The 23,389-nt window shown below is 39.7% G+C and overlaps 1 protein-coding gene across 5 annotated transcripts in view; it reads right to left on the minus strand.

Moving 5' to 3' along the window:
- Positions 1-8,636: 8,636 nt before the first annotated feature.
- fgf12a (fibroblast growth factor 12a) overlaps positions 8,637-23,389 on the minus strand; it is a 34,232-nt gene continuing 19,479 nt past the window's right edge. For all 5 annotated transcript variants that reach the window (XM_084911615.1, XM_084911613.1, XM_084911614.1 and 2 more), the window contains 3 exons: positions 19,808-19,911; positions 12,554-12,752; positions 8,637-11,607 (listed from right to left, as the gene is read on the minus strand). In XM_084911615.1, coding sequence (XP_084767741.1) covers positions 11,492-11,607; positions 12,554-12,752; positions 19,808-19,911 — 419 coding nt within the window. In that variant the 3' untranslated portion in view covers positions 8,637-11,491. The remainder of the gene's footprint in view (positions 11,608-12,553; positions 12,753-19,807; positions 19,912-23,389) is intronic.

The following is a 23,389-nucleotide window of genomic DNA, read 5'->3' on the forward strand; positions in this document are numbered from 1 at the left end:
TCTGCTGTAAATCTGGAGTTTTCAATTTGTGTATTCATACACACAAATATGGAGTTATTTGAACAGTAACTCCTCAAAGCAGTTCTTTGAATACCAACATGTTGAATGGTGCATGGAGAGATTAAGCATTATGACTCACATCCATTTATAAATATACTGTTGGGAGGCAGAAGAGAAATCAAACTGGTGTCTTCAGAAAAAGATATAAGTGAAGATTATAATTTAGATCTTATTAATTTAGATCTTAAACTGAAGTATCAAAGTATTGTCAAATATTTTTTGCTATTCTCAATATTTAAAATTGCAACTTGAATGAGCTAATATTAGGATAAAATACAAATGAAATGAGAAGTAGTTGACAGTTATAAGAGAGGCCTTGTGCAAAATCTTACTAAATGTGTTAATAACATCTTTCTTCTCTGAGCTATTCACTGAAAACTATCACTACAACGATGTCCCCAAAGGAGCAGTCTTTCAAGCTCACTCACGCATATCTATCACCATAATTAAAAGTTCCAAAATCTGGATACGAAACAGATCAGTGATTCCCCTAAACGCTACTGTATTCAAAATCCTGTGGTTTTTCTGGCACACATATATTCCAAGATATTGATTGCTGAGAGTCATAAATAAATATGGTGGTTGCATAAGAAACCCAGCCAGCACAAGTAAGAGACAAAGAAGAGCTGTGACCTTTTATGTAAAGCAAATATTTGATTAAAACAAAACAAAACAAATATGTTACATGTTTGTGGATATTTTGGAACCAAATCTGAGCTTAAAGGTTTCAAAACATCTGAAACTCCTAATATATTATGCAGAACTCCTTGAATGCCACCTTGAATTATACAAATCTTCTGGTACAGACAGTTGTCAGTGAGGATAGAAACGCTTGTGCTGCGACGTGCTCTCTGTAGCCTTCTTAACAGGATTATTCTGCTTCTGACAGCGCACTTTCTAATTGTTTAGCCAGCTATATCAAGCTTTTACACCTCTATAATTGGGTTAGGATTGCGACTTGTTGAAAGGCTGATGCACTTCAAGGTTATCGCCCATTTTAGAAGGACACATCCTTTCACTTTTCTCTGCGCAACTCACATAGGCTGCCCGTATTTTAAAAGGTTAGATCTTGATGGGAGAATAGTTACGCAAACGTATAACAGATTTAGGTTGCAAAGAGTATTCCAGTTTGGACTGTATACTTGCAAAGAACATAGATCGGATAATCCTGTGAGTGATGACTTTACTTAGAAGACATCCTTACATTTTCTATCCACACAATACAGCTGTAAATTTGAATCATGTGCCAGTGCAAAATCATTATAACCCATGACAAACACATCTTCAGATGCAATACAGTTAAATAGAGCAGAAATCTCATTAAAGACAGATTGAGCTTATAAGGGTCCAACAGTTGTTTTCTTCTGGTATGTTAAAAGTGCTAGTTTTTACCTCCATGAAATTAGATTGGATTAAAGATCATAGTTTTGTTTAAATTTAGATTTAATATTTTCTCTCCCTTAACCTGGGTGATCAACAATAGTTTGGACCATTTCAAAATGTTTCGTTCCACAGAAATCAAGTAAGAAACAGGATATAACAGGCTTGATTTGTGAGTTTTCTTCTGAAAATCCTGGGTGTCCTGCTAATTACCATCTCAGTCAAGTGCAAGACATATTAAAACAGATGAATCAGGCCATGCTAAATGAGGCTAAGATCAGTTGTAATATTGTGTAACACTACTGTGGTATTTCATTATATATTTGCAGTCTATATACAGCTGAATGAATCTAGCACTGGCTTGTTAGTACCCTGCAAACATCAGTGACTTTTAAGTGAGACTATATGGGTGGCTAAGTTTATTACTTCAGGCATTTGATGCAACAGTTTTACTTAAGTCATTCTGACAAACAGCTAAATAAACCCTTTGAAATGGTATTGCTGTGACAAGCATTACTGAGTCACACTGCTGACATTTTGACTCTTCTCCTTCAAGCTGAAGTTATACTTATCACATAAATTTCAACTGTGGCCACAGTGGCTGGTGTACGAGAGTTACACAGTCTTCCTTGTGGTAGAATTTATTTCATTATTCAAGGTAACCTGTGCACACTGTAATGCAGTAAATGCCTCGGCTATTTTTGAGATGTGGACACTTCAGCCTCTCATTCGTGCTTTAGAAATGATTGACCTTGATCCTTTATACCTGTACTGTTTAATGTACCACAGACAGTCTGGCACTGAATATTTAATGATCAGTAAATGAGCAGTCGAGGTGTGAGTGCTGCTCCAAAGCCCTGTTTGTTCCGACTGTGGAAAAAGGCATCTAAATGAGCTCTGAAGACAACTGGAAAACTGGGCAAGCTTCCTCAATGATGCTGCACCACCGACCTGTAGACTTGTAGTGTTTTGATTGATTATGTATGTGCTATATGTCCTCTTTTCTGCAACATTGTTTCCACTCAAGCAGAAGAGGCTGTTCTTCTCATTGTTAGAGTCATTAAAATTCAGAATGTAATAAAGGTCAGCACCACATTTGATGTTTCCCAGTGATATTCATGGGAGGCCAGCAAAGCAATAAACCAGACACCAATTCATCTTCTATTTCCTACAACTTTAACACCATTGACGTATACCAGTACTTTTCTCTTAAATAGTGTATAATTTGAATGTGAAATTGCAACGACTTTGAATATCTCATCATTTACACTGCATAATACCATCAAAATCTTCAGAGAATTTGGATAAATCACTGTGCACTAGAGTGAAAACTGTTTACTGTGTTATCCACAAATGCAGGTTAAAGCTTTCTGTGAACAAAACTCATTTAAAATGGACTGAGGCAAAATGAAAAACTGTTCTGTGGTCAAAAAAATTTACATTTCAAATTATTTTCTGAAAATATGAACACCGTGTCCTCCTGACTAAAGAGGAGAGGGTTCATCCAGCTTGTTTTCAGATCTCAGTTTAAAAGCCTGCATCTGTGATGGGACAGAGGTGCACCAGTGACTATGAAATTGGCAGCTTGCACATCTGGAATGGCACCATCAGTGCTGGAAGCTATATACAGGTTTATAGGAACATATGCTCCCACCCAGATAAGGTTGTTTTTTAGGGAATGCTTTGCATGTTTCACCAAGACAAGTTGAAACCACATACTGCATCCATTACAACAGCATGGCTTCATAGTAGAAGATTCGAGATGCGCATTGTCCTTCCTACAGTCCAGACCTTTCACTAACTGAAAACATTTGGCACATGGTGAAATGAAATGTGTGACAAAGTATGTGACTGTTATGCAGCTATACAGCAGGGCAAACATGACCATGTCCCCACTTTTCTGAGTTAGCAAAATTTTATCAAAATTCAAAATCACCTAGTATATTTGCATGAAATGGTACATTTTGTCATGTTTTTTAATCTTCTACTGTCAATAAAAATGAAGATTAGTGAGGGATTCAGTTCTTATTTACGGTTTTACACGTTTATAGAATCAGGGTTGTAAAGTGGAGCCTACTTGATGAGAATTACCTGAACTCATAAATCACAAACAGGTAAATACTGCATAGGGAACACAAAGAGAAAAGAGATGAAGAGAATCGATGCAGTGTGCTGAGAAGGAAGGCCTGATTGAGGAAACTTATCAAACAAGATAGAAGGGTAGACAGGGAATAGAGCTTAAGAAAGTGAGAAAGCAGAGGAAAAGAGGAAGCTAGAGTGCAAAGTGGATGAGCATAGGGATGAGAGAGAAAATTATTAAAATAACAGCGTTGAAGCATAACTGCAGTCAAAGCTTGGCTTGGTATCCTTTCTGTCCCCGGGCAATTGGGATTCAGCAGAACAGCTCTCCTCTGTAACAGGATCCACTGTCAGCACATTAACATGCTCATGCGGCAGAGCTCCTTCAGTAAAGTTTTTTTTAAAAAGTAGTCGAGTAAGAGTATGCGTGGGTAGCTGGTACGTGGGCAGCTGTGGGTGGGCAGCTGGGTGAGTGAATTTATAATGCGTGTAGGAGTATGTGTACAATGTGCATGAACTTTTATGTGTATTCTGCCTTTTATGAGCATGCCTGCCTGTGGTAATCCCTCTGGTCTTCATCCAGCAAACTGAGAAGCCAAAAGCAGAGCATCCCAGAAACAGTGAGATGTGGAAAAGTTAAAGTTAAAGTGACTTTAAATCTCTTTTTAATCATCTTGTTAAAGTGGACTGCCTAACAAGGTGCAGAAGTAGAGACCTGAAGAGTTGAATTCAGTCTTTTTAACCATCAGGGCTCCTTTCATTCAAATGTTCATATCAGACAATTGGATAAAACATACTGAGCTGGCTGGATCAAAGGAGCATCACTGAGCTTTAATTGAACACAGAGTAATTATTTTTAATGAGCAGAGCTGAACATCCCACTTCTGATTAGGAGTTTCCTGTCCCAGAGGCATAGGCACATATCAAAACAACAGGACAAAAGCAGGTACACACAGATGAAACAGCAATGCTTTCAGTCTGCAAAAGAAAAACGGAGTCATGTACAAATGTGTAGCTCTCTGTACATACAGTACAAAACTAGCCGAGTTCCTTATTTGATGCTTAGTTTTACGGCAATGTACAAAGTCCAAACGACAGTTGTGAGCAGAACCTAATTACACATAAAATGTAAATTGTGGAATTTTGAATAGTTTGAAATGTTCTGAAAACGTCTGAAGCTCCACCAGTAAAACAATTTGTCTGCTATGATGCTGAAGATCATCTCACTGTAACTGGTTGTCGTTACATGTACGTCTACACGGTGGATCTCCGTTTTCTCATCACCATGGTGACAGTGCAACCTGTGTTAAAAATCTGTCAAGTAAGGCTTTAAAGTGAGTGGAAAATGGTTAAGAGTTAGGGTAAGAGTGAGGGTAAGTCTTCTACTTCAGATGGCATTACAGTAGAGGTCCTCACCAGCGTTGGGGTCATTTTTCAAGAAAATGTATGTATTACACATTACTCATTACTTTTTCTTTTTTTAAAAAAAAAAAAAGTAGTGTAGTAGTGCATTAATTAATTTGTTACACTACTTGTTACATTATTTTCACCTTACTCTATAAAATACTTATACAATCTTTCTTTTACTTTTTACTTATGAACACAAAAGCGAAGGTAAAAGAAAAAAGAAAAGACACTTTTGTTGCTTATTGAGTCTGGCTGCTGGGGTGGGGTCAGCATGCACTCAGCTTTAACCTCACTCGGGGTTTTGGCTAGGTTTGTGTTAGCATGCTCTCTGTGCAGATGCTTGCAGAGTCTTAGTTATCTTAGCAGTATAATGCTGTTGCTTCTGTCCTGGATGCAGTTTCTACTTTATCATCTCACTCTTGTCCTTCTGTGAAATAAAAATAAAAGTAATGTCAAGTTTGCCACTTATCAAAAAAGCAGTATCACTGTTCCGCAGGGTAATGCCTTACTTTGTAAGGCTTTAATGCCTGTAACACTTTGTAATGCACTGACAGTTAGACCATAGTGTACAAATTTATGATTCACGACCACATGAATGTCAAAACACATAATGACCAAGCTTCTGCTGCATTTGACCAAATAGAGTATATTTTTACAAACTAGAGAACCAGCTCTTGTCATCAGCTCTTGACAGCGCTATGTGTATGATTGTTTGTTTGTTTATTCTCAAATCTTTGTTAATTTTTTTTTAAAAAAAATTCTAGGCACCTTATTCAGATCCAGATATATGCAAGACTTTGAGTTTTTTAGTTTTCTTTGAATTTTTATTTTGTTATTGAAATGTGTTCATAATCTATAGATACCTTTAGGCACACCCTAGTCCTCATACGTTATCCAGGTATCGTGTGTTCGTGCTTTTGTTTAGTTTTGGGGGGGGGTTTCTTGTTTTGAGTTTGCTTTTGTCATTCGTTTATCCTTTTAGTGTGTAGCAGCCATCCAACTAGATAAATAGGCAAAACAAGCCAGAGTGCTGTTTTATCCTGCCCCGAAGCAACTATCTTGGATGCTTTCCAGAAGAAGAGTCCTGCTGATGTCATCCCTTATTGCTACCCAAGTAAAAATAGATTTTTAGCATGAATCGGTAGCCCAGTTCTAATAACGTCTTATCAACTGTTACCATTTCACAAAACTCCAGCCTGCTTGGTTGTCCTTTGGCTTTAGTTCTAGCAAACATGAGCGTGCTAATCTGACAAACACAATAATACAGTTAACTAGCATATTAGCATTGTTACTGCGCAAATGTTAGCATGCTAACATCGAGAGCTTTTTCACAGCTGTGTATAAAAGTTTCAACATTGCCCTGCACTGGTGTTTCACAGAGCTTTAGACAATTTCATGATCTTTTTTATATCATTTATTTCAGTGTGGAATGAGAGTGTTGGCTCTCCACTGCAGGTAATGTCTGTGCTTTTCTTCCACGGTTCTCCTTTCTTGTTGTTCCTCACTTGTCTGCTGTGGTATTACTTTTAAAGCTCCTGCTATTATGCCAGTATTTACTAACACATTCTCAATGAATCTAGTAAGAAAAGCTCCCAAGTGAAACTTAACCTCACAGTTTTCTTTTACCCCTTTGGGCAGACACTAAAATATTGTGGCTAAAATGCTCCATGGCTATGTAATGTGCCTTTGAAAGCAAGGTTATATTGATTTAGGCATATTTCATGTGAGAAAATCACAATGTGAGGCTTAACCTCCAAAATAATATTTGGAGGTCGCTAGATTTATTTTAAAAAAGGTTCAAAACTGATATTAATACAATACTGAGTCACTTGTAATTTTTGTTTTGAAGCTGCAAAGTTCCTAGTCTGTTCTGTAGGATATGTGTGAAGGTGGCCTCGCCCACACAAGAAAGGAGGGTGGGAGAACACATGGCAGAGGTCAGTTTTAACAGAGATGGGTAGAATGGCCTTCGAGCTGTTTACAGCTCTTGGCTGTCCTATGTGTATCCAAACAGATGACTCTGTTTAGACTGCTAACACCCACAGATGTCTAAGTAGCTGACCTTGACTTGTTTCTACTCTTTGTGAACATTGATTACAAAGGTACAGTATGTACTGCTATGAGGATGTCGTATCTCTTGCCATAAAATGTGTGACTAATGATGTTTCTCTCTATTATTGTAGGGTCTTTACGTTACAATATAAAGTTTATTTTTGGGGGAGGGGATAGCCAGGTCATTAGCAATAAAATTATATTTTGTTCCAAAACACTTTTGACAACAAAATTTGTTTCTCACACTATATGATTGTGAGAATGTCAGCCATTTATTCTGACTATGTCCTCCACCAGCTGGCTTTTTCTGTTGTTTTTGTTGTCAAACTTCAAACTTTGAAGATCCCCAGACTTTTTCTCTAGTGCTCTCATGAGGTATGGTCTTAACATGTAATTCTGTTTAGAGATCTACTCCCCATTTGGTCAAAATTATAACTTTAAAGTTGCATTTCATTTTTGGTACATTAATTGGTTGGTACTATTTAACACATACTATCAGGAAAAAGGCAGCACGGTGGTTAGCACTGTTGCCTCACAGTGAGAAGGACCTGAGTTTGATTCCACCAGCAGTGTCTTTCTGTGTGGAATTTGCATGTTCTCCCTGTGTTTGCGTGGGTTCTCCCCAGGTACTCCGGCTGCCTCCCACAGTCCAAAGACATGCACTTTGTGGAGATAGGTTAAATGAAAAAATTTAAAATCGAAATTGCCCATATGTGAATGTGAGTGCGAATAGTTGTCTGTCCCTGTGTGTTAGACTGGTGACCTGCCCAGGTGTGCCCCGCCTCTTGCCCTATGACAGCTGGGATAGCTGCGATCCTGAAAAGGATAAGCGGAAGCAAATGGATGGATAGCAGGAAAAAGCCCTAAGCATCAGTACGTTACCATTAGGAACCTAATATTTGCATCAGCATTAACTTTATGTACTTCTGTACCTAAGCACAGCCTCACAGAGACTTTTTAAATTACTGCATTGGTTTTCTTTGAAATGAAGAAAACTCTGAAGTAAAGCTGCAACAGTGGTGCATTAAAAAAAATTACAACTAAAAGTCTATGAGATTTCATATTCGCAAAAGTGGATTTCTTAAATGCAAAAAACAGAATAATGCAGCATGTCTTTCCCTCAACTCCCTTCTCTCTTTTTGTTGCTTCTCATCTTTTTCCATGTCATTTTTGGTACATATTGTCCCTGAGGTTGCATGCCTGCACTCTTCTCAGCTGTGTACTGTAAGTGAAGGAAAAACCAAAATAGAAGAGAACAAAATACCCCCCCATACCCTGTAGTCTTGTGCTGCAGCCATCATGCAGGAGAGAATACAAGCCACGTCCTGAAAGTCAGGGGAGCCTTCATCCTCCTCCTCCTCATTCTCCTTGCAGACATGGAAGGTCTGTTTCCATGACAACGTGAGAATTAAGGGCGAAAGAGCGCCATCCCAAAATGACATATTGGATTTAGGGGCTAGGTAGAGCATAAATCACTTCGGTGAACGATAGAGGAAACTGATTTGAATTGAATGTGAATCCCATTAAATAAATTTTAAGTTTTGTCTGCTTATTATCCTAATTATGTTCCTGTTACAAAGAGTGACATAACTTAAAAAAAAAGATAATTCAGTCATGATCAACAACACATTCAATGAGTCAGTCACTGTATAGCTGAGAGTTTTTGATAACATAGTCTTTATTCTTAAACAATCACTAACTTCATTCTGTTTTTTATATAATCAATGCATATTTTTTGTCATCTCAGAATTCATAATGCATATATGAGCATGTTCCAATGCAGTGAATCATCTGCAAACATAAAAATATTAAAATAATAGTTATTATCTCATACAATCAAAGCCTTTATTAACCCCTTTCACACATCAAGAAACCCACAAAAAATTGCTTTGCTTTACTGCTTTCTCACATTAGCTATTTTTGACTCCATGTATTCATTCCTTTCTCAGATCCTTTCATTCATCTGTCAAGAGTTGACATTCAGTACACTTAACTTCATGCATTGCTTTAAGTCCACACATGTGTCATATGCACCAGTATAAACCTCTGTATAAAGATACTTGTATGCTGGTCTTGCCTGCTGACTTTCAGTGTCATGTCTAATATACTGTATGTATCACTGTTATTCAGTAGGTACTGTGGAAGTTGAACTAATCTACTGTTAGCTCTTACAGGTAACTTGCATCAGCTGCGGACCCGGGTCCAAGATGGAAGACTTTCCTAGATCCATAATGATGCCTATGCCACTGTAGTTTGCTGCGTGCAGCTGAATGTGTGCTATTTACTGTACATATCACCAAATTAGCAACCGGTTTCTAACCAGATGTAGGAGAGATGTATGAGCTCTCGCTAAAATACTGATCAAAATATTGCATAAAACATTTTGGACATATGCTCCCAAAAATCTAAAGACATTCCTCTTGGATCCCGCCTCAAACTTAAACCAAACTTACATCAACTTCTACAGTCATGCGATGGTCATGCTTGATCTCAACCGTTTCCCCTTTTCAGCTTTCCTAACTTGGCTAGGCTTAGCTGTACGTCATCTTTAATAATAGTAAAAAAGAAATAACACTATTAACCCCAATCCAAACACCACATTGGTGCCAGTCTTTGTGCAACTAGTGCTGGACAGTGGACATCCAGCCTTTACGTCTGGCCCATTCACTGCACAACTGTAGGACTTCCTGAGTTAGACAAACTAATTGGGGTTTAGAAATAAGCTCAGCAGCGTACACAGCGTATGTGGTGTCCCAGTCAACTCAACTCGTTTATACAGCCCTGTCAATCTGTTGATTTATGAAAGAGAGAGACTTTCCTCCACAATGCAGCAAGTGGCTCATTTCATTGGTCACAAAACCAGTGGGAATAGAGATGGCGTGCGTTACCATTTCAGAAAATCCCACTGAGACGGTAAGACATCCTCCTCGAATCTGGCCAAATCCATATGTACTGGTTCCTCAATGAAACATTTAGCTTCCATTGTGATGGCAAAGTTTGAATGATTGGGACCTTACAATTTTTGAACAAATTTTCAACATGTTAGGTCAGTGATTTATTAAACAGTCAGGCACCCTGTCCACCAGTGTTGAAAAAGTCTCTGGTCATTTCACAACAGAATAATAGAAATAGTAGAACTTTCTGGAAATTAGTCAACACAACCCTTCACGGCCGGGCTTGCCAAAAGAATTGCCACTTCTTTTCTTTCTGCGTAGAAAAACTGCAGAAGTCTTTAATCAAAGGTTATTTCATGTTTAGTCCATATAGTTCAAAAGCACGACTATTGTTACATAGTTATATTTTGAGTTGTTGTTATAGCTAACAGCAGAAAAAGGGGTCTGTGGTTCTCGAGGTGCAAATGCGAAGTGACCGTTTTTGGCCATGGCTCGTAGTGCTGATGTTGGTCATTGCCATCCTCTCAGCTTTTGGAGAGAATATTATTCTTTGTCATTTTTGACAAGTTTGGACATCTCTTTGTTTATAACCTAATGCTCATTTTAAGTGATGAGATAATACAGAAACTGTATCAAAACAGGTTTTCACTCGTTTCCAACTTTTAATGCCTCATACAACTTTCTTTGTCTTTTCTACTGACAAACACACCAACCGTGGAGATGTGTTGTCAGTGTTTTATTGTTTTTGTTTTTTATTTAGAGACATACTAGACTGCACTCTGTTATATTGCTTGTATCGGTCCCGTCCTGCCACAGCAGGGCAACATATGGGAGTTTGTGTCCTATAGTCACATTAGTCTAACTTACAATACACACCTGAGTAAATTACATCCCACCCTAAGCACTCTGTTTCCATTGAAGTCCAGCAAAGAGAACTATCAATATATTTAGTCTTACCCTCACACCAGTGCAAGTGGTGTGACAGTGCATTCAAGATCAAACTGTGAGAGAAAAAAAACACATAAGGGTAATAAAAAAAAAAGTATTTTGTCTCAAAAACAAAAAGCTAGTAAATAAGATGATCGAGCAACAGATTAGTAATGATGATTATAATGAAGATGGTATAGTTATTATTGACAACAACACAATAAAGCATATGAGAATGCAATAGCATGTAGAAAAAAAAATCAATGTATGAAAAGTGAACATGTATTAAAGCTTGTTTTTCACAGCATAAATCGAAAATGACAGATACTTGTATTTACGTGAAGGGAGACCACCATTTCTTTGTTTATCACAGCTTTTTTATACTTTTTTGCATAAAATGGTTGGTCAAGTCCTGATTGAAAATGACTTCTCCATATATATATATATATATATATATATATAGTCTTTTTCATATTAATTCATCTAAAAGGTTTTCACAGGCAAGACATCAGTTTTTGTTTTCGTTGTCTTGGGTGTACAGTAATAGCTCCTCGTTGTCATCATAAACCCCTCTGTTTGTCACGGGCTATGGTGGTGCGTACATTGGGAGGGACGGGTGAAGTTTCCTTTGGCCCCTTCCCTTCATTCAGGATGAGGCCTCTCCCCCCTGCTGGAAGCCCCTCCCTCAGATGCTATGTGGAGTCCTGATTGACAGCTTTCCCTCCATTCATGGTGGGAGTCCCTGAGCTCTTCCTGGAGCGGTGCTTGTCCTCTATCTCATGCAGTGATGGCTCCCTGTACATACAAACTGTGGAAAAGATGGAAAGCCAAGGAAAGGGATGGAAACAAGAGGAGCGGAGAGGAGAATGGAGACAGTGGAGAGTAGATTGAAGAGATGGATGTGCAGACAGAGACAAGGTCAGGTGTGAGGCTGGGACAATTATACCAGGCTGAGAGGGAGAAGACAGGGGAATTAGGCCATGTCTGCACTTTTTTATCACATTGCTTGACGAGTTATTACAACAATATCTATGTGATATTTTAACAAAGCTCCCACAAAAGATATGTAAACTACTGGGGCACTGAAAGTGAATCACTTGCCAAGTCCAAAGTCCTGTTTCACACTTGTGAGAAACTGTGCCTGAATGTGCAACAAAATTTTAAGGATTCCCCCTTTGCCTATACACTGCTCTACTAAGCTTCATCGAAAATGAGATAGTTAATCTTGCTGACAAATAACAAAGCAAGAGCAAAATAAATGCTCAAAATGATAAATCCCTTTAGAAGCCAGGTTTGGAGAATGGGAATGCCATGCAAATGATTTCATTTTGCTCCCTCATAAAGCTTGAAGAATACCAAGGATTGTTTGAGCTAAAACAGCGGATGTCAATATATTTTACCTTTAGGTGTGTCAAAAGGATTTGCTAAGTTTAAAAAAAGAACACTGATTTTTTCATTTCCCATGATGCACCTATACTATGTTTCATTAGTTTTTCCCTCCTCCTTAATGCCAACGTATTAACAAATCGAACAGTTCCAGCTGGTAATGAAGGTCCTCCAAAGCCAGATAAGACATTATCTGGTTTCAAAGGCTAATTAGAGCTGGTGGATCGCTGCTTTAACCTCCAGTGCTGTGTTGCACGATAATACTAGTGTACGTGATGGGAAGTGCATGCATTACCAAAAAAAATGAAATCAAAAAGAAATAACATTAAAGTTGTACCAAAAATGTGCTTCTACAAGCTTTATGATACCTTCAATTGGCCTGGGAACAAAGTGCGATGAGGGCTTAGTCTTCTTGACCCGGTTGCCCTTCATTACTTGTCCCTCTTTGGTGAGACCAAGGAACCAGGCCCGACCTGACTCCTGCTGTCGGTACACAGTGGACGAGTAGATCACATAGTAGTTCTCAAAAACTGACTCCTTGAACTTACACTCTGGAGTGAACACCTCCTGCAAAAAGATTGAGTGAAGGAAGGTAAAAATGTTATAGATATTTGTCAGTGCAAACAGAAAATACATTTTCACCCACATGAAAGCTGAAAGCAGCAAAATAAAAAAAGAACTCATGACCAGTATGTGAAAGTTGCCAAGGTCGGTAAACATCCAGTAACACACACACACACACACACACACAGACACATAGGAGACTAATGAGAATGATAGTCTTATTAGAATAATGTGACAATGGAAGATTTCTATCTCTTGGTTTCATTATCAAAGTAAGTCAAGGACAGAGGCAAGGGGACTCACAGTAATGACTGGAAAACTGGAAAGAACCAGATACTGGATACACTGCCATGCCTGAGTGCGATGCCAGATTATTGCCATGACAGTGCAAGACAGGAAACAATGCTCTTGACACTGTAACCCATTCCAGATGTACAGTAAAGATGCACAGTCATTTGTCACCTTTGGCAATCGTGTTAAAAAGGCTGGAAAATGCACAAATTTGCTTTTTCTGCACAAAATCTTTACTTATCACCACACATGTGCTGATTAATGTGTGCTGACAAGGAGGCTGCCAACCCCTCAGTCCTTGTCCCTGTTCACAACAATGTCCTCTTCGAGACTAAATTAAAATCTAATGCCAGTCAATTTGAAGGGCAGGGAAGTCGTGTGTGTGCCAAAAAAAAAAAAAAAAAATGCAGGCAGAACAGCTGGTTTGGTAGATGTTGGGCCATCTCAGATCTCAGCTAAGCCAGACTTTGTACTATGGGTGTGTTTTTGTGTCACTGCTATATTTCATTTATTAATGTCTCCTGCAAGGTTCTGTGCCCTTTTAAGGTTGTCTGTTTGAGTGACAGCCCAATTCTGCTCCCTGCTGGAGGTGACAGTGTGTGTGTAGTCCAGGTATTACTCATGTAGAGGGGACCTAAATCTGTTTATACCATCACGTTATAGGGACGTGTCTTCCTTGTGGGGACAAAAAGAAAGTCCCAATAACATAAATCAATGCATTTTATGGTTAGTGACATGTTTTAAGGTTAGGATAAGGGTAAGGCTTTGACAAACAGCAGTTATACTTAAACTCTATGTCTTCGGGAGATTAATGCATGTGTAAATGTCCTTTATGAATTAATTGATACAAATCAGGAATAATTTAAAGCTGTTTCTGACCACATGGTTAATGTAAGTTTTATAGCTGCTTTACTTTTTAGTTCTGTTTTGCTTTCTACCAGCTCCCGAGGAAAGCATCTGGCATCTTTACTGTGCAGTCCAAACTGTGTTTATCAGCTAGTTGTTAACGTCATCTGGGTATCTTTTCAGCAGGTGGTATGGATTTAAAGAGTGCTAAAAATCTGTGTAGAGCTTTGTTGGTTAGTCGTTTTAAGCAGCACCTGTATATTACACACAGTCATTTGGCTGATTGTTCATGCAAAAAATATATAAATAAATAGATAAATAAAATCTGTAGCTTTAAATTAGTTTATGTCATATTCAGTACAGTTTAAAGAGTGTGTGTGTGTGTGGTCTCTTTTTGGATGGCACGCCGCAGTTGAGAGTAATGAGTCCCAGTGTGTATGACCTCAGTGCATTGCAGGCTGAGTAAGGGACTGAGGGAAGGTGGAGGTCACATGGTCGACGGTGTGGAAACGTCTCACTGGTCAGCAGGAGAGAGGACAAGCTCTGGCGGCAGAGTGTATCTGAATGCCTGCTGAAACGCTGTCAAACGGCAAAGATCTGGCTCGCTGTCAGGGCACTAGGGTCACGTTGTGCCTGTCTGGCTCTGTGTGTGTTTATGTGTGAATGTATGTGTTTGAGTGGGTGGGGGGCAGACAGTGATACATTACACAGCAGAAGGCTTCATCGCTACTTCATCTGTTTGGTGCTCAAATTAGGCCAAGAGCACACACACACACACACACACCCACATACATACGCACCCAAGTACTAACCTACCATTCACCATTAGCCACTTGCTTTGCTGACACACTATAAAATTCCCTCCACATTCTCCACGGCAACAATGCCCTGTGCTGTCCATGAAAAGCTGGAGCGGTTTAGAAAGCACCCTGGATGCAGTTTGGGAATGACTGGGGTGAAATGTAAGTGACTTTGAAGTCTCTAACAGAGAACCTTGTTCACGGATGACTGAGTAGAAATGCGAGGTGAAGAGATGGGGTCAGACTCTATTGTGATTAATGAGATTTTATTAATGGACATAAACCACAGAACCGCAGGGACAAAGAAAAAGCACAAAAATACACATCAACACACATTCTCAATGCCCCAAATATATGGACAACAAGTTTGCCCTGTCACTTCCTCTGCCAGGAGCTCATAATTAATTGAAGTTGTTACTGCACTGAAACAAGTTTTTAAAAAAGAGCTAACAGGCTCTGCAAGCTGATATTAAAGTAATTGAAAGGATGCTTATTTATATTCCATAGCAATCTCGTGGACAAAACCAGAAGACTTGTTAGCAAAACTGGACATGTGCTTACACTGCACCTTTAGGGGTCTCAGTTTGGACCTACGGATTGATAAAAAAAAAGCTTCACCTGAGACGCTGTGAATAAACACAGCAAAACTGCTAACTGAATGCAAATATTTTGGCTGTTTCTGCATATTTTCACAACATTTTTTTTCTTTTTTAATATAAAAGCTTATCATCTGTTTTGACAGAAACAAACATCAAACTGATTTTTGAAAGGACAATAACGCACCAATACCCTTTTGAGTTTGCAATTCCTGCTTTGCACAAGGTATAAATGTAGCACTACAGCATTGAATTACCACTCATTTCGTTATATTTTGCTTCCAAGGAGCCAGACTTCCTAGCAACTTTTTTAAAGCAGTCTTGAACAATGAATGTGATGTCCTTAAGAAATTGGGGGAAAATCCATGAAAGACCTGACACAGGAATTGAGATGCATCTGGCCTGTCAGTTGATCCATCTACTGTTTGTCAAAGCCTCATCAGAGGTGGTCTCGATGGAAAGGTGGCTGTCAAGAAGCTTCTCACAGAAAACAGTAACAAAAGGCTAAGGTATACCAAATCAGCATCAATATGCATGGAGAAGGTCAAAAGAGAAGTACACCAGTGAGTGTCTACAGCCAATCTGTGATCTGTGGTTTTGGGTGGTGCTTGTTAAAATTGGTGGAATTATAAACACAGAAAAGAACTGTCAAATTTTGACCGACAATGCAACACCATCTGAAAAGAATCTGATTGGAAACTGCTTTAGTTTTAAACAATGATTCCAAACACACTGCCAATACAGTAAAAATGAATAGAAGGAGGCCCGGAAGCTGGACTTTAACATTCCTGAAGCAATGTGGGATCACCTTGACAGAGAATTGAGCAAAAGACAGCCAACAACCTTTGAAAAAGTTTTAAATGTGCGCTTGTGTGTTACCTCAAAATAACCAAATTGTGACCTTCTTATAGAAAATCATAGAAAAATAAAGAAAAAAAAACCCTCTATCGCTGAAGTCTTCAAAAACTCCACAGAGAACTTTAAAGACCAATGCTGCTATTTTCACATCATCCTTGATTTTTTGGACATGATAGTGTTACTCACATCATGTTTATCTAGATTTTGGGTTATCTTAACTTTAATAGCAGCTGCAAAACCAGCAAAACAACCTCATACCAATCACCACCTCTGGTGGTTCTGCACCTCTGTCCAGATAAGTGTGAGGTAACGTGTGTGTTTGGGGCTTATGAAAGGTGTGAGTGCCAATGTATGGAATGTAAAATGAAACTCGAAGAATGAGAACAAGATGTAATGGATTGCCAAACTGGGTTGCCAAAAGAACTGAGCTGAATGCATCCTGAATCTAAATCAGCTGCTGGCTCCATCACAGGAGGGAGGCAACTCTCTGGCTCTGCTTTAAGGAGCAGCTGCCGACAGACATCTTTTGAATTTGGATAAAGATGTGGAGGATACGGCGAGGACCTCAATTTAAACATGGGCTTGAGACACTGGTGTAACTGAGAGATCTGGGCCCTGTGACAATCCCAGCGCTGCCATGGAACTCCCGGGGAGCTTATTATTATTCTTGGAGAGATTTAGGTCTGGGATCGTCTAGCCGTTACTTAAACTGAAAACTCTCTTTCTCACTTTTTTCTAATTTTCCCTCCCTCCATGCTTATCTTATTTTCCTCTGTCTGACTCTGGAGTCAGTCACTTTGAAGCAAGGTGTTATTTTTTTGTCTTTTCTCAATTTTCTCCACAGATGATGTGTTTGATTGTCTGCAATTAAATCGCACCTACGTTTTTTACCTTTTGGGGGGGGGGGGGAATGGCTGTACATGGCATTAGCATAGATTCAACACCATGAGCAGCTACATTGTTTGCACACACAGAAGCACCAGTTTAGCTCATAAAGTAATCAAGTAGAATGACAAACTACCAAACCTTCGTCAATTTTCTATTGAGCCATTTATCTAAAAACAAAACAGTGTGCGATTTACAATTTTTTTGCAACATAAATTAACATATTTAGATAGATAGATACTGTAGACGGTAGCAGTGGTTACTGTTGTGCAGCAAAGTAGGTCATATTGAGTGTTATAAATAATGGAAGGGAACTCTTCATTGTAGATGTTCAGCCCCCATGCACTTTATCACTAAACACTCCACATAAGCACCATCACCCAGCTCACCCTCAGCTACATCAGCTTCCAATCCTCATCAGCGAGCTCTGCAAGCAAGAAAAACCAGGCAGCATATATGTAACGACTTAACTGATCAGCAGTGATAGTACTAAAAAAATGATACCTGACACCCAGATAAAAGACTGACAGAAAAGGTCCTCAAGGGTGCAGTGCAATTTCTCAGAAGCATCTCAAACAACAACAGAAGAAAGGGTTGTCGCGTTCTCTCACTAACAAGACAGCGCAAAGAAGCAGGAAGGAAAAAAGTAAAAGGGAGGCAGTGTTAGAGAAGTAGGAGGATATCCCTCAGTAATTATCTCCCAAGGGGGTTCACGGGAGAGAGCTATGTATCTCTGCTCTCAGATGTAAGGAAGGCAAAATAAGACAACAAAACAAGCAGTGACAAACTTTATAGTTGGTGGAGTCAAAATAGTAAAATGGAAGGCTCATCTTAGAGAGGACAGGAGGACGGGAACAAGAGTGAATAAGCGAGGATGGCTGGGAAAAACAATGAAGACCCAGACAAATAATAATAAAAGTAAATGTGACTAAGAATGAGGAATGAATGAAGGACTTACTTTATGGCCGTGGTTGCACCAAGAAAGCTCTCATAAATGCATGAATAAAGAACAGAAATGCTCCCCATAATGGCATTCCTGCAACACTTTATTATTTATCTGCATACATAACCTGTACTGGTAAACAACAGAGGCTATATTTGCTTTTATGTAGTTTGCATGTTAATTTAATCTTTTTATGAGCCCCTCCAAGGCTTATAGGCTTATAGGCATTGGTAAGGAAATAACCAATGCTAATCGTCCATGCTTCACATCTGAGGAACCGGACCCCTTCCACATGGCTAGAAAATGCATTTAGTTTGTGGCTTTGATTAAAACGGTCCTTCGACTGCTACAGCAGAAACATCCTAACCTCTAATTAAAAATCACTCTAGCTGTTTTAGAAGGCTCAAAGAGTTGAGCCTGCATCCAAAAAAAATGTGGATAAAATGATGATATGTAAAGACAAATGTTTGTTACACCAAAAGCTGCCTCTTGACACCGAAGTACTAAATGGTTTGTAATTAATAATAATAAAGTACTCTGACACAAATGATGATTTTATAAAGAGCGGGTTTGTGTGGGGGTCATTCAGCATCCCCAACTTGAGTCAATTTGATAAATTAAAAGATTGCTGTCTGGGCAGGATTAAACTTTAATTAGACATAGATAGGTGGGAGGAGGATTATTATAAGCTTCACAGTAGGACTGAGAGATGTGCACTTGTTTATGAGCCTTTGGTTATGAATGAATCTGTCTACTGGGTGAGTCATAAAACCATGCGCATTTACTGTATGTCCTTCTCTGAACTTGTGAGTGCCTCATACATCTGTCTAGGCACTGAGTTGTGTTCAAGTTGTACTGAGTAAAAACTGCTTGTCATTCTGAAATAACGATGGTAAATTGAGCTAATTTTTCAGTTATTCAAGAGCACATTTAAAAAAAAAAAAACAACCAAAAAAAAGACATCGCGTCCACCATTCATCTTCTCAACTCAAACTTTTCCCCTTGTCACCCTAACAGTAAAGCGGCGCCCTTATCAATAAATGTAAGCTGCAAGTTAGCAGACACAGGCGTCACTGTGTCCTTCAAGTATTTTATGAGTATTTTAAGAGAGAAAAAGTTTGATGGGCAGTCTGTGAATTCCAGCTCTCGCCAGTCATTTATCATGGCTGTCTGGCAATCACACAGCAATCGCCAAGTCCCTCAGCAGAGGTTTGGGAGTGATGCAGCCCTCCCATCGGCTTCTTTCTTCAGTAGCACTATCCTCTGCTAAGACTAGAGGTTATATAACCATCCCAACTGGGATATGTATTGCAGCTCTTTCTCGCTGTCTTACAAACACGCTCCCTCTGCAGCTCATTTTCCTAAGACATGCATGTCTTGATCTTCAATGCAGCAGCCACGTCTTTTGGCTGGAGACCCCCCAACCCCCGGTGCATATATTCTACACATTTACGTTTGTAACGTTTACCCCAGAGTCTTTCTGTTAATATGTTAAGATTACTCTACATTTTTTTTCTCATACAAAACAAACTGAGAGCACTTCACTGAGCACTGAACTTAATATCAAATTAAATGCAAAGCATGTGAGGTGCAACAAAGGATGGGGAGGGGTTGGGAGAGATAAGTGCTGCACAGCAACACAAAGGCACATCTGAAGAGCTCTTAAATTTAGCAGAGATGAAAGGGATTGGCAGGGCTGAGTCTTTGCAGCAATGGGATATTAAAACAGACAACAAACAGAACAAAACACAACACGTGTTAATGAAGAAATACGCATGCTGGCACCGCTCAAACATGCGCGACATGGCGGCGTGACTGGAGCGAGGAGTCGCGTCTTACCGAGCTGTAGAGCATGCCCTCGCCATTCATGGCAATGTAAAAGCCACTCTTCACCCCCTGGATGGCCACCACTCTCAGACCCACAGGAATAAGATTAAACAGGGCTGCAGAGCAGACAGAGTGGAGGAGAAACAGTTACAAAGAGGTAGAGACGAAAGAGAGACATCAGACACAAAGGACAGAATAGGACAATTGAGTTTTCACTTAACTCTTGTAGACACAGCACCCTCTGATCTCTGTTCTTTGGCTGTCTGTCAGCAGTAAAGTGAACAGTGCAGGACATAGACAAAGGGAACTCTGATGCATCTGATGCACAGTGACGCATAACAGCAGGAATCCAAAACTTTTTTAATGACATCTAGCTGAGGTAACTGCACAAAGAATCACAAAGCATCCTGTGATTCTTTGTACATCTAGTTGAATTCAAGTCTCCTGGATGGCTTAGATTTTGCAAAATGAAAGCAACTATGTACTATTTATGCACACATATGTGACTCTGTTTGCAGCAGCTCCAATATGAGAAATTGTAACTGGCACTGCCAGTCAGAAAGGAATTGATAAGCTGCCATACCGGTAGAAATGAGGCTTACTATGAGAGCAGCTAGTATGTCCAGGCACAAATGTTCAGGTTTTAAGTCATCAGCGTTCATTTTGATCATATTCCACTGTAATCTGAAAACCTGCTTTTGACTCGGTGATTACTGAACGCTGATCCGTACCTGAAAGTATGCAGCATAATCTTTAAAGCAGTGAGACGAGCGTCAATAAAATAGCGTAGACATAAATCTGTGATAGCAAACAACCGAAATTGTGTTTTGATTTAAGACCCCATCAATCACTAAACTGCTGCAGGCAAATGCTACTGAATCTCCTGAGCGGACTGAACCATCAAGGGCGTTGGTTTGGTGAGGGCGTGCTTTGCGTACTGTGAACTCCCCGTGATGTTGGAGTGATTGTTCTGCAAGTGTCAATGGGGACTACCAGAAAAGGCTGGCAGGGGGAAAAAAAGGCATCGGGCCAACACAGGTCTGTCCTCTGAACAGATTCAATTTCACTCAATAAATATCGACGTGCTGCCAATGGTTTAAACCTGACCTCGGGGCCAGTGGTGCGCGTGATACCTGCTGGCCGCTATGCAGGGACATATACCCTTGAGGCCAGACAGAATGGGTACTTCAGCCCCTTCAGTTTGATTTTCTAAGACTTCTCAGCTATTTTTCCATCTGTTCCCTGCTTTTTATTCTGTCATTTCTTTACCTCCTCTGTATGCTCCCTCACTCCTCTTTCCATTAGCCTTTCATAGCTGCTGCGTTTGTCTCGTCGATGTCTGGCAGTGTCTGTCAGAGGCACCATCAACAGTTCGGCCTTGCTTGAATAGTGGGAGGAAAAGAGACATAAAATATGGCCCACTACTACACTATTATGTTATAATTACGATCCACAATCCCTGCTCTCATTTGCCTGCCAAAAAATTTGAGAGCTGACAGAAGCTGTCATTCAGTTATCATCTAAATGCCTCGCTTTTTTTTTTTTACCCCAGCACCAGCATTTGATTGATTCCATAACTACCTGATGACTATTCTCACGCTGATTCCTCCTCCTTAATCACCTCAATCCTATCTCTCACTGAAAAAAGAGAGGCCGGGCTGGCGCAGGAAGAGTTAAGCGATTTTCCAGGGATCTGTTATCGTCAAAGGGCCAGACAAAATAGGTTCAAACAACTCAATAAAGGAAAATCCTCAAAATGCCAAGTCTTCCAGAAGAGCAGTAATCGACTACAAGAAATCCTGCAGCGGCTAGACTCAGGCAAGTGAATTTCATGTGAGGAATACTAGCACAGCAGGAAATAAACCCTGCAGGAAAAGTTTCAGAAAGAAACTTAGCCAAATTTCAAATGCCAAGGGCATATCTCCAAATCCAGAGAGAAATCCAGGTATACACTGTCACATTTGCAATTATATAGAGCTTTTTTTTTTTCTCCACACTCCAGCTGGAAACTGAAAGCACTTGAAATTAGCGTATGGGTCTTCAGGTAATAAGGAAGTCTATCCTCATTCCATCCATCAAACCCGGAGCATCAGAGATAGATGAAGCGTGACTGCCTGAAACCGCAGGTGTCTCATAACCAGCAGTATCTTTCTAGAGCTTCAGAGTGTGCAGATAATTACTGCAGGCGATCAACTTATGACAATCAAATTAATAACTGTTCAAATTTGAACATGGATGGTAATTAATTGAACGGTGTTCCTAAGCCCTCGCTGTTAGTTAAGCATACAGCTTCCAGCCAGTCATGCTTACCACTAAAGCAATTTTCCATACTTGTAACTGTATACTGAGCCTGAAGGCAGCAACTTTGTGATGTACTCAGTCGAGCACTTTGCACAATTTGCCAAACCCATAATAAAATCGAGCTATTTAAAAATGAGAGAGGCATGATTAAAGAAGAAATTCCATTATTTTCTCATTTTTTATCATCATTTTCCTCCTTTTTGTCACTAAAACTGTTTCCTGTTCAGCGGTGTCCTCGTTTCACCGCTTCCCGTTCCGCGCTGAAATGAAGCAATTGATAAAAATGAAAATGGAAACCAAGTGCACTCTGGGCACAGGTCACTGCTATTATTCAGGCGCCATCATGCTCCTCACTACCATCGGTTCCACTGAAGCACCCCCTGAAAATAAATTGCTGTATTCTATCAGCTAAAGCTGTGGATGAGGCGGGTCAGAGGATGTCGTAGTTGAAGGATGGAGGATAATCTATTATTCTAATAATCCAGCTAAGAGATCAATGGCTCAGTGCAAGACCTGAATACAAAATCTCCTTTCTCTTTTTCTGACAGCGATTATTCTTCCCCTTTCTCTTCCTCTTACTGTCTCCATCTTCTCCTCTATTCTACACTTTGAACTCCTCTAGTGGCACCTCCTGCTCGCCTCTTCCCTCTGTGTGTCTTACTTTAGACAGTCTGTATGCTTGAGGCATCTAATATAGAGAATTATTCATTGGGTACAAACGGAGAAGGTGGTATTTTTAGTTTGCTGTGGCTGAATTATTCACTGCATTCCTCCATCCCTGGGCCTGGGGGACTGCTTAACTAGAGGATTACCTAAAGGTGGGGAAATCCTCACATTCAGCTAAACCCTCAACCAGCTAAAACCTTTAAGACACAATGGAAACCTTCAAAAGAAACAACAAAAAAAACCCAGCTGTTTGCTCAAGCTAAACACATGAAATGCATTATATGTGAATGTTTCTCACTTTCCTTCCCATCCCCCTTATGCAGTAATCCGTTTTGTCCTGAAGACCCTCACTTTATGCCCTAAGTGGTTCTCATTAAAGATCTATCTCCTCTTAAAATATACAGCAACAACAATGGAGGAGTGAAACATTCATTTCAGCACATAACTGCCCTGGTCCAGCAGCTGTGGCTGCGGTTTTCTGTAAGTAAGGCAGGAGAAGAAGAAGAAAAGTCATGGTTGGTTTCCTGTATTGGCCTCACTCCAGACTGGGAGTGTCATCATTATAGCTTTGACGGTTGTTCCCCCCTGACATATGTGCTGTCTATTCCTTGATCCTTTATAGGAAAC

Source organism: Perissodus microlepis, chromosome 18 (genome assembly GCF_051167445.1).
Source record: "Perissodus microlepis isolate ML-2025 ecotype Zambia chromosome 18, ASM5116744v1, whole genome shotgun sequence".
Classification (NCBI taxonomy): domain Eukaryota; kingdom Metazoa; phylum Chordata; class Actinopteri; order Cichliformes; family Cichlidae; genus Perissodus; species Perissodus microlepis.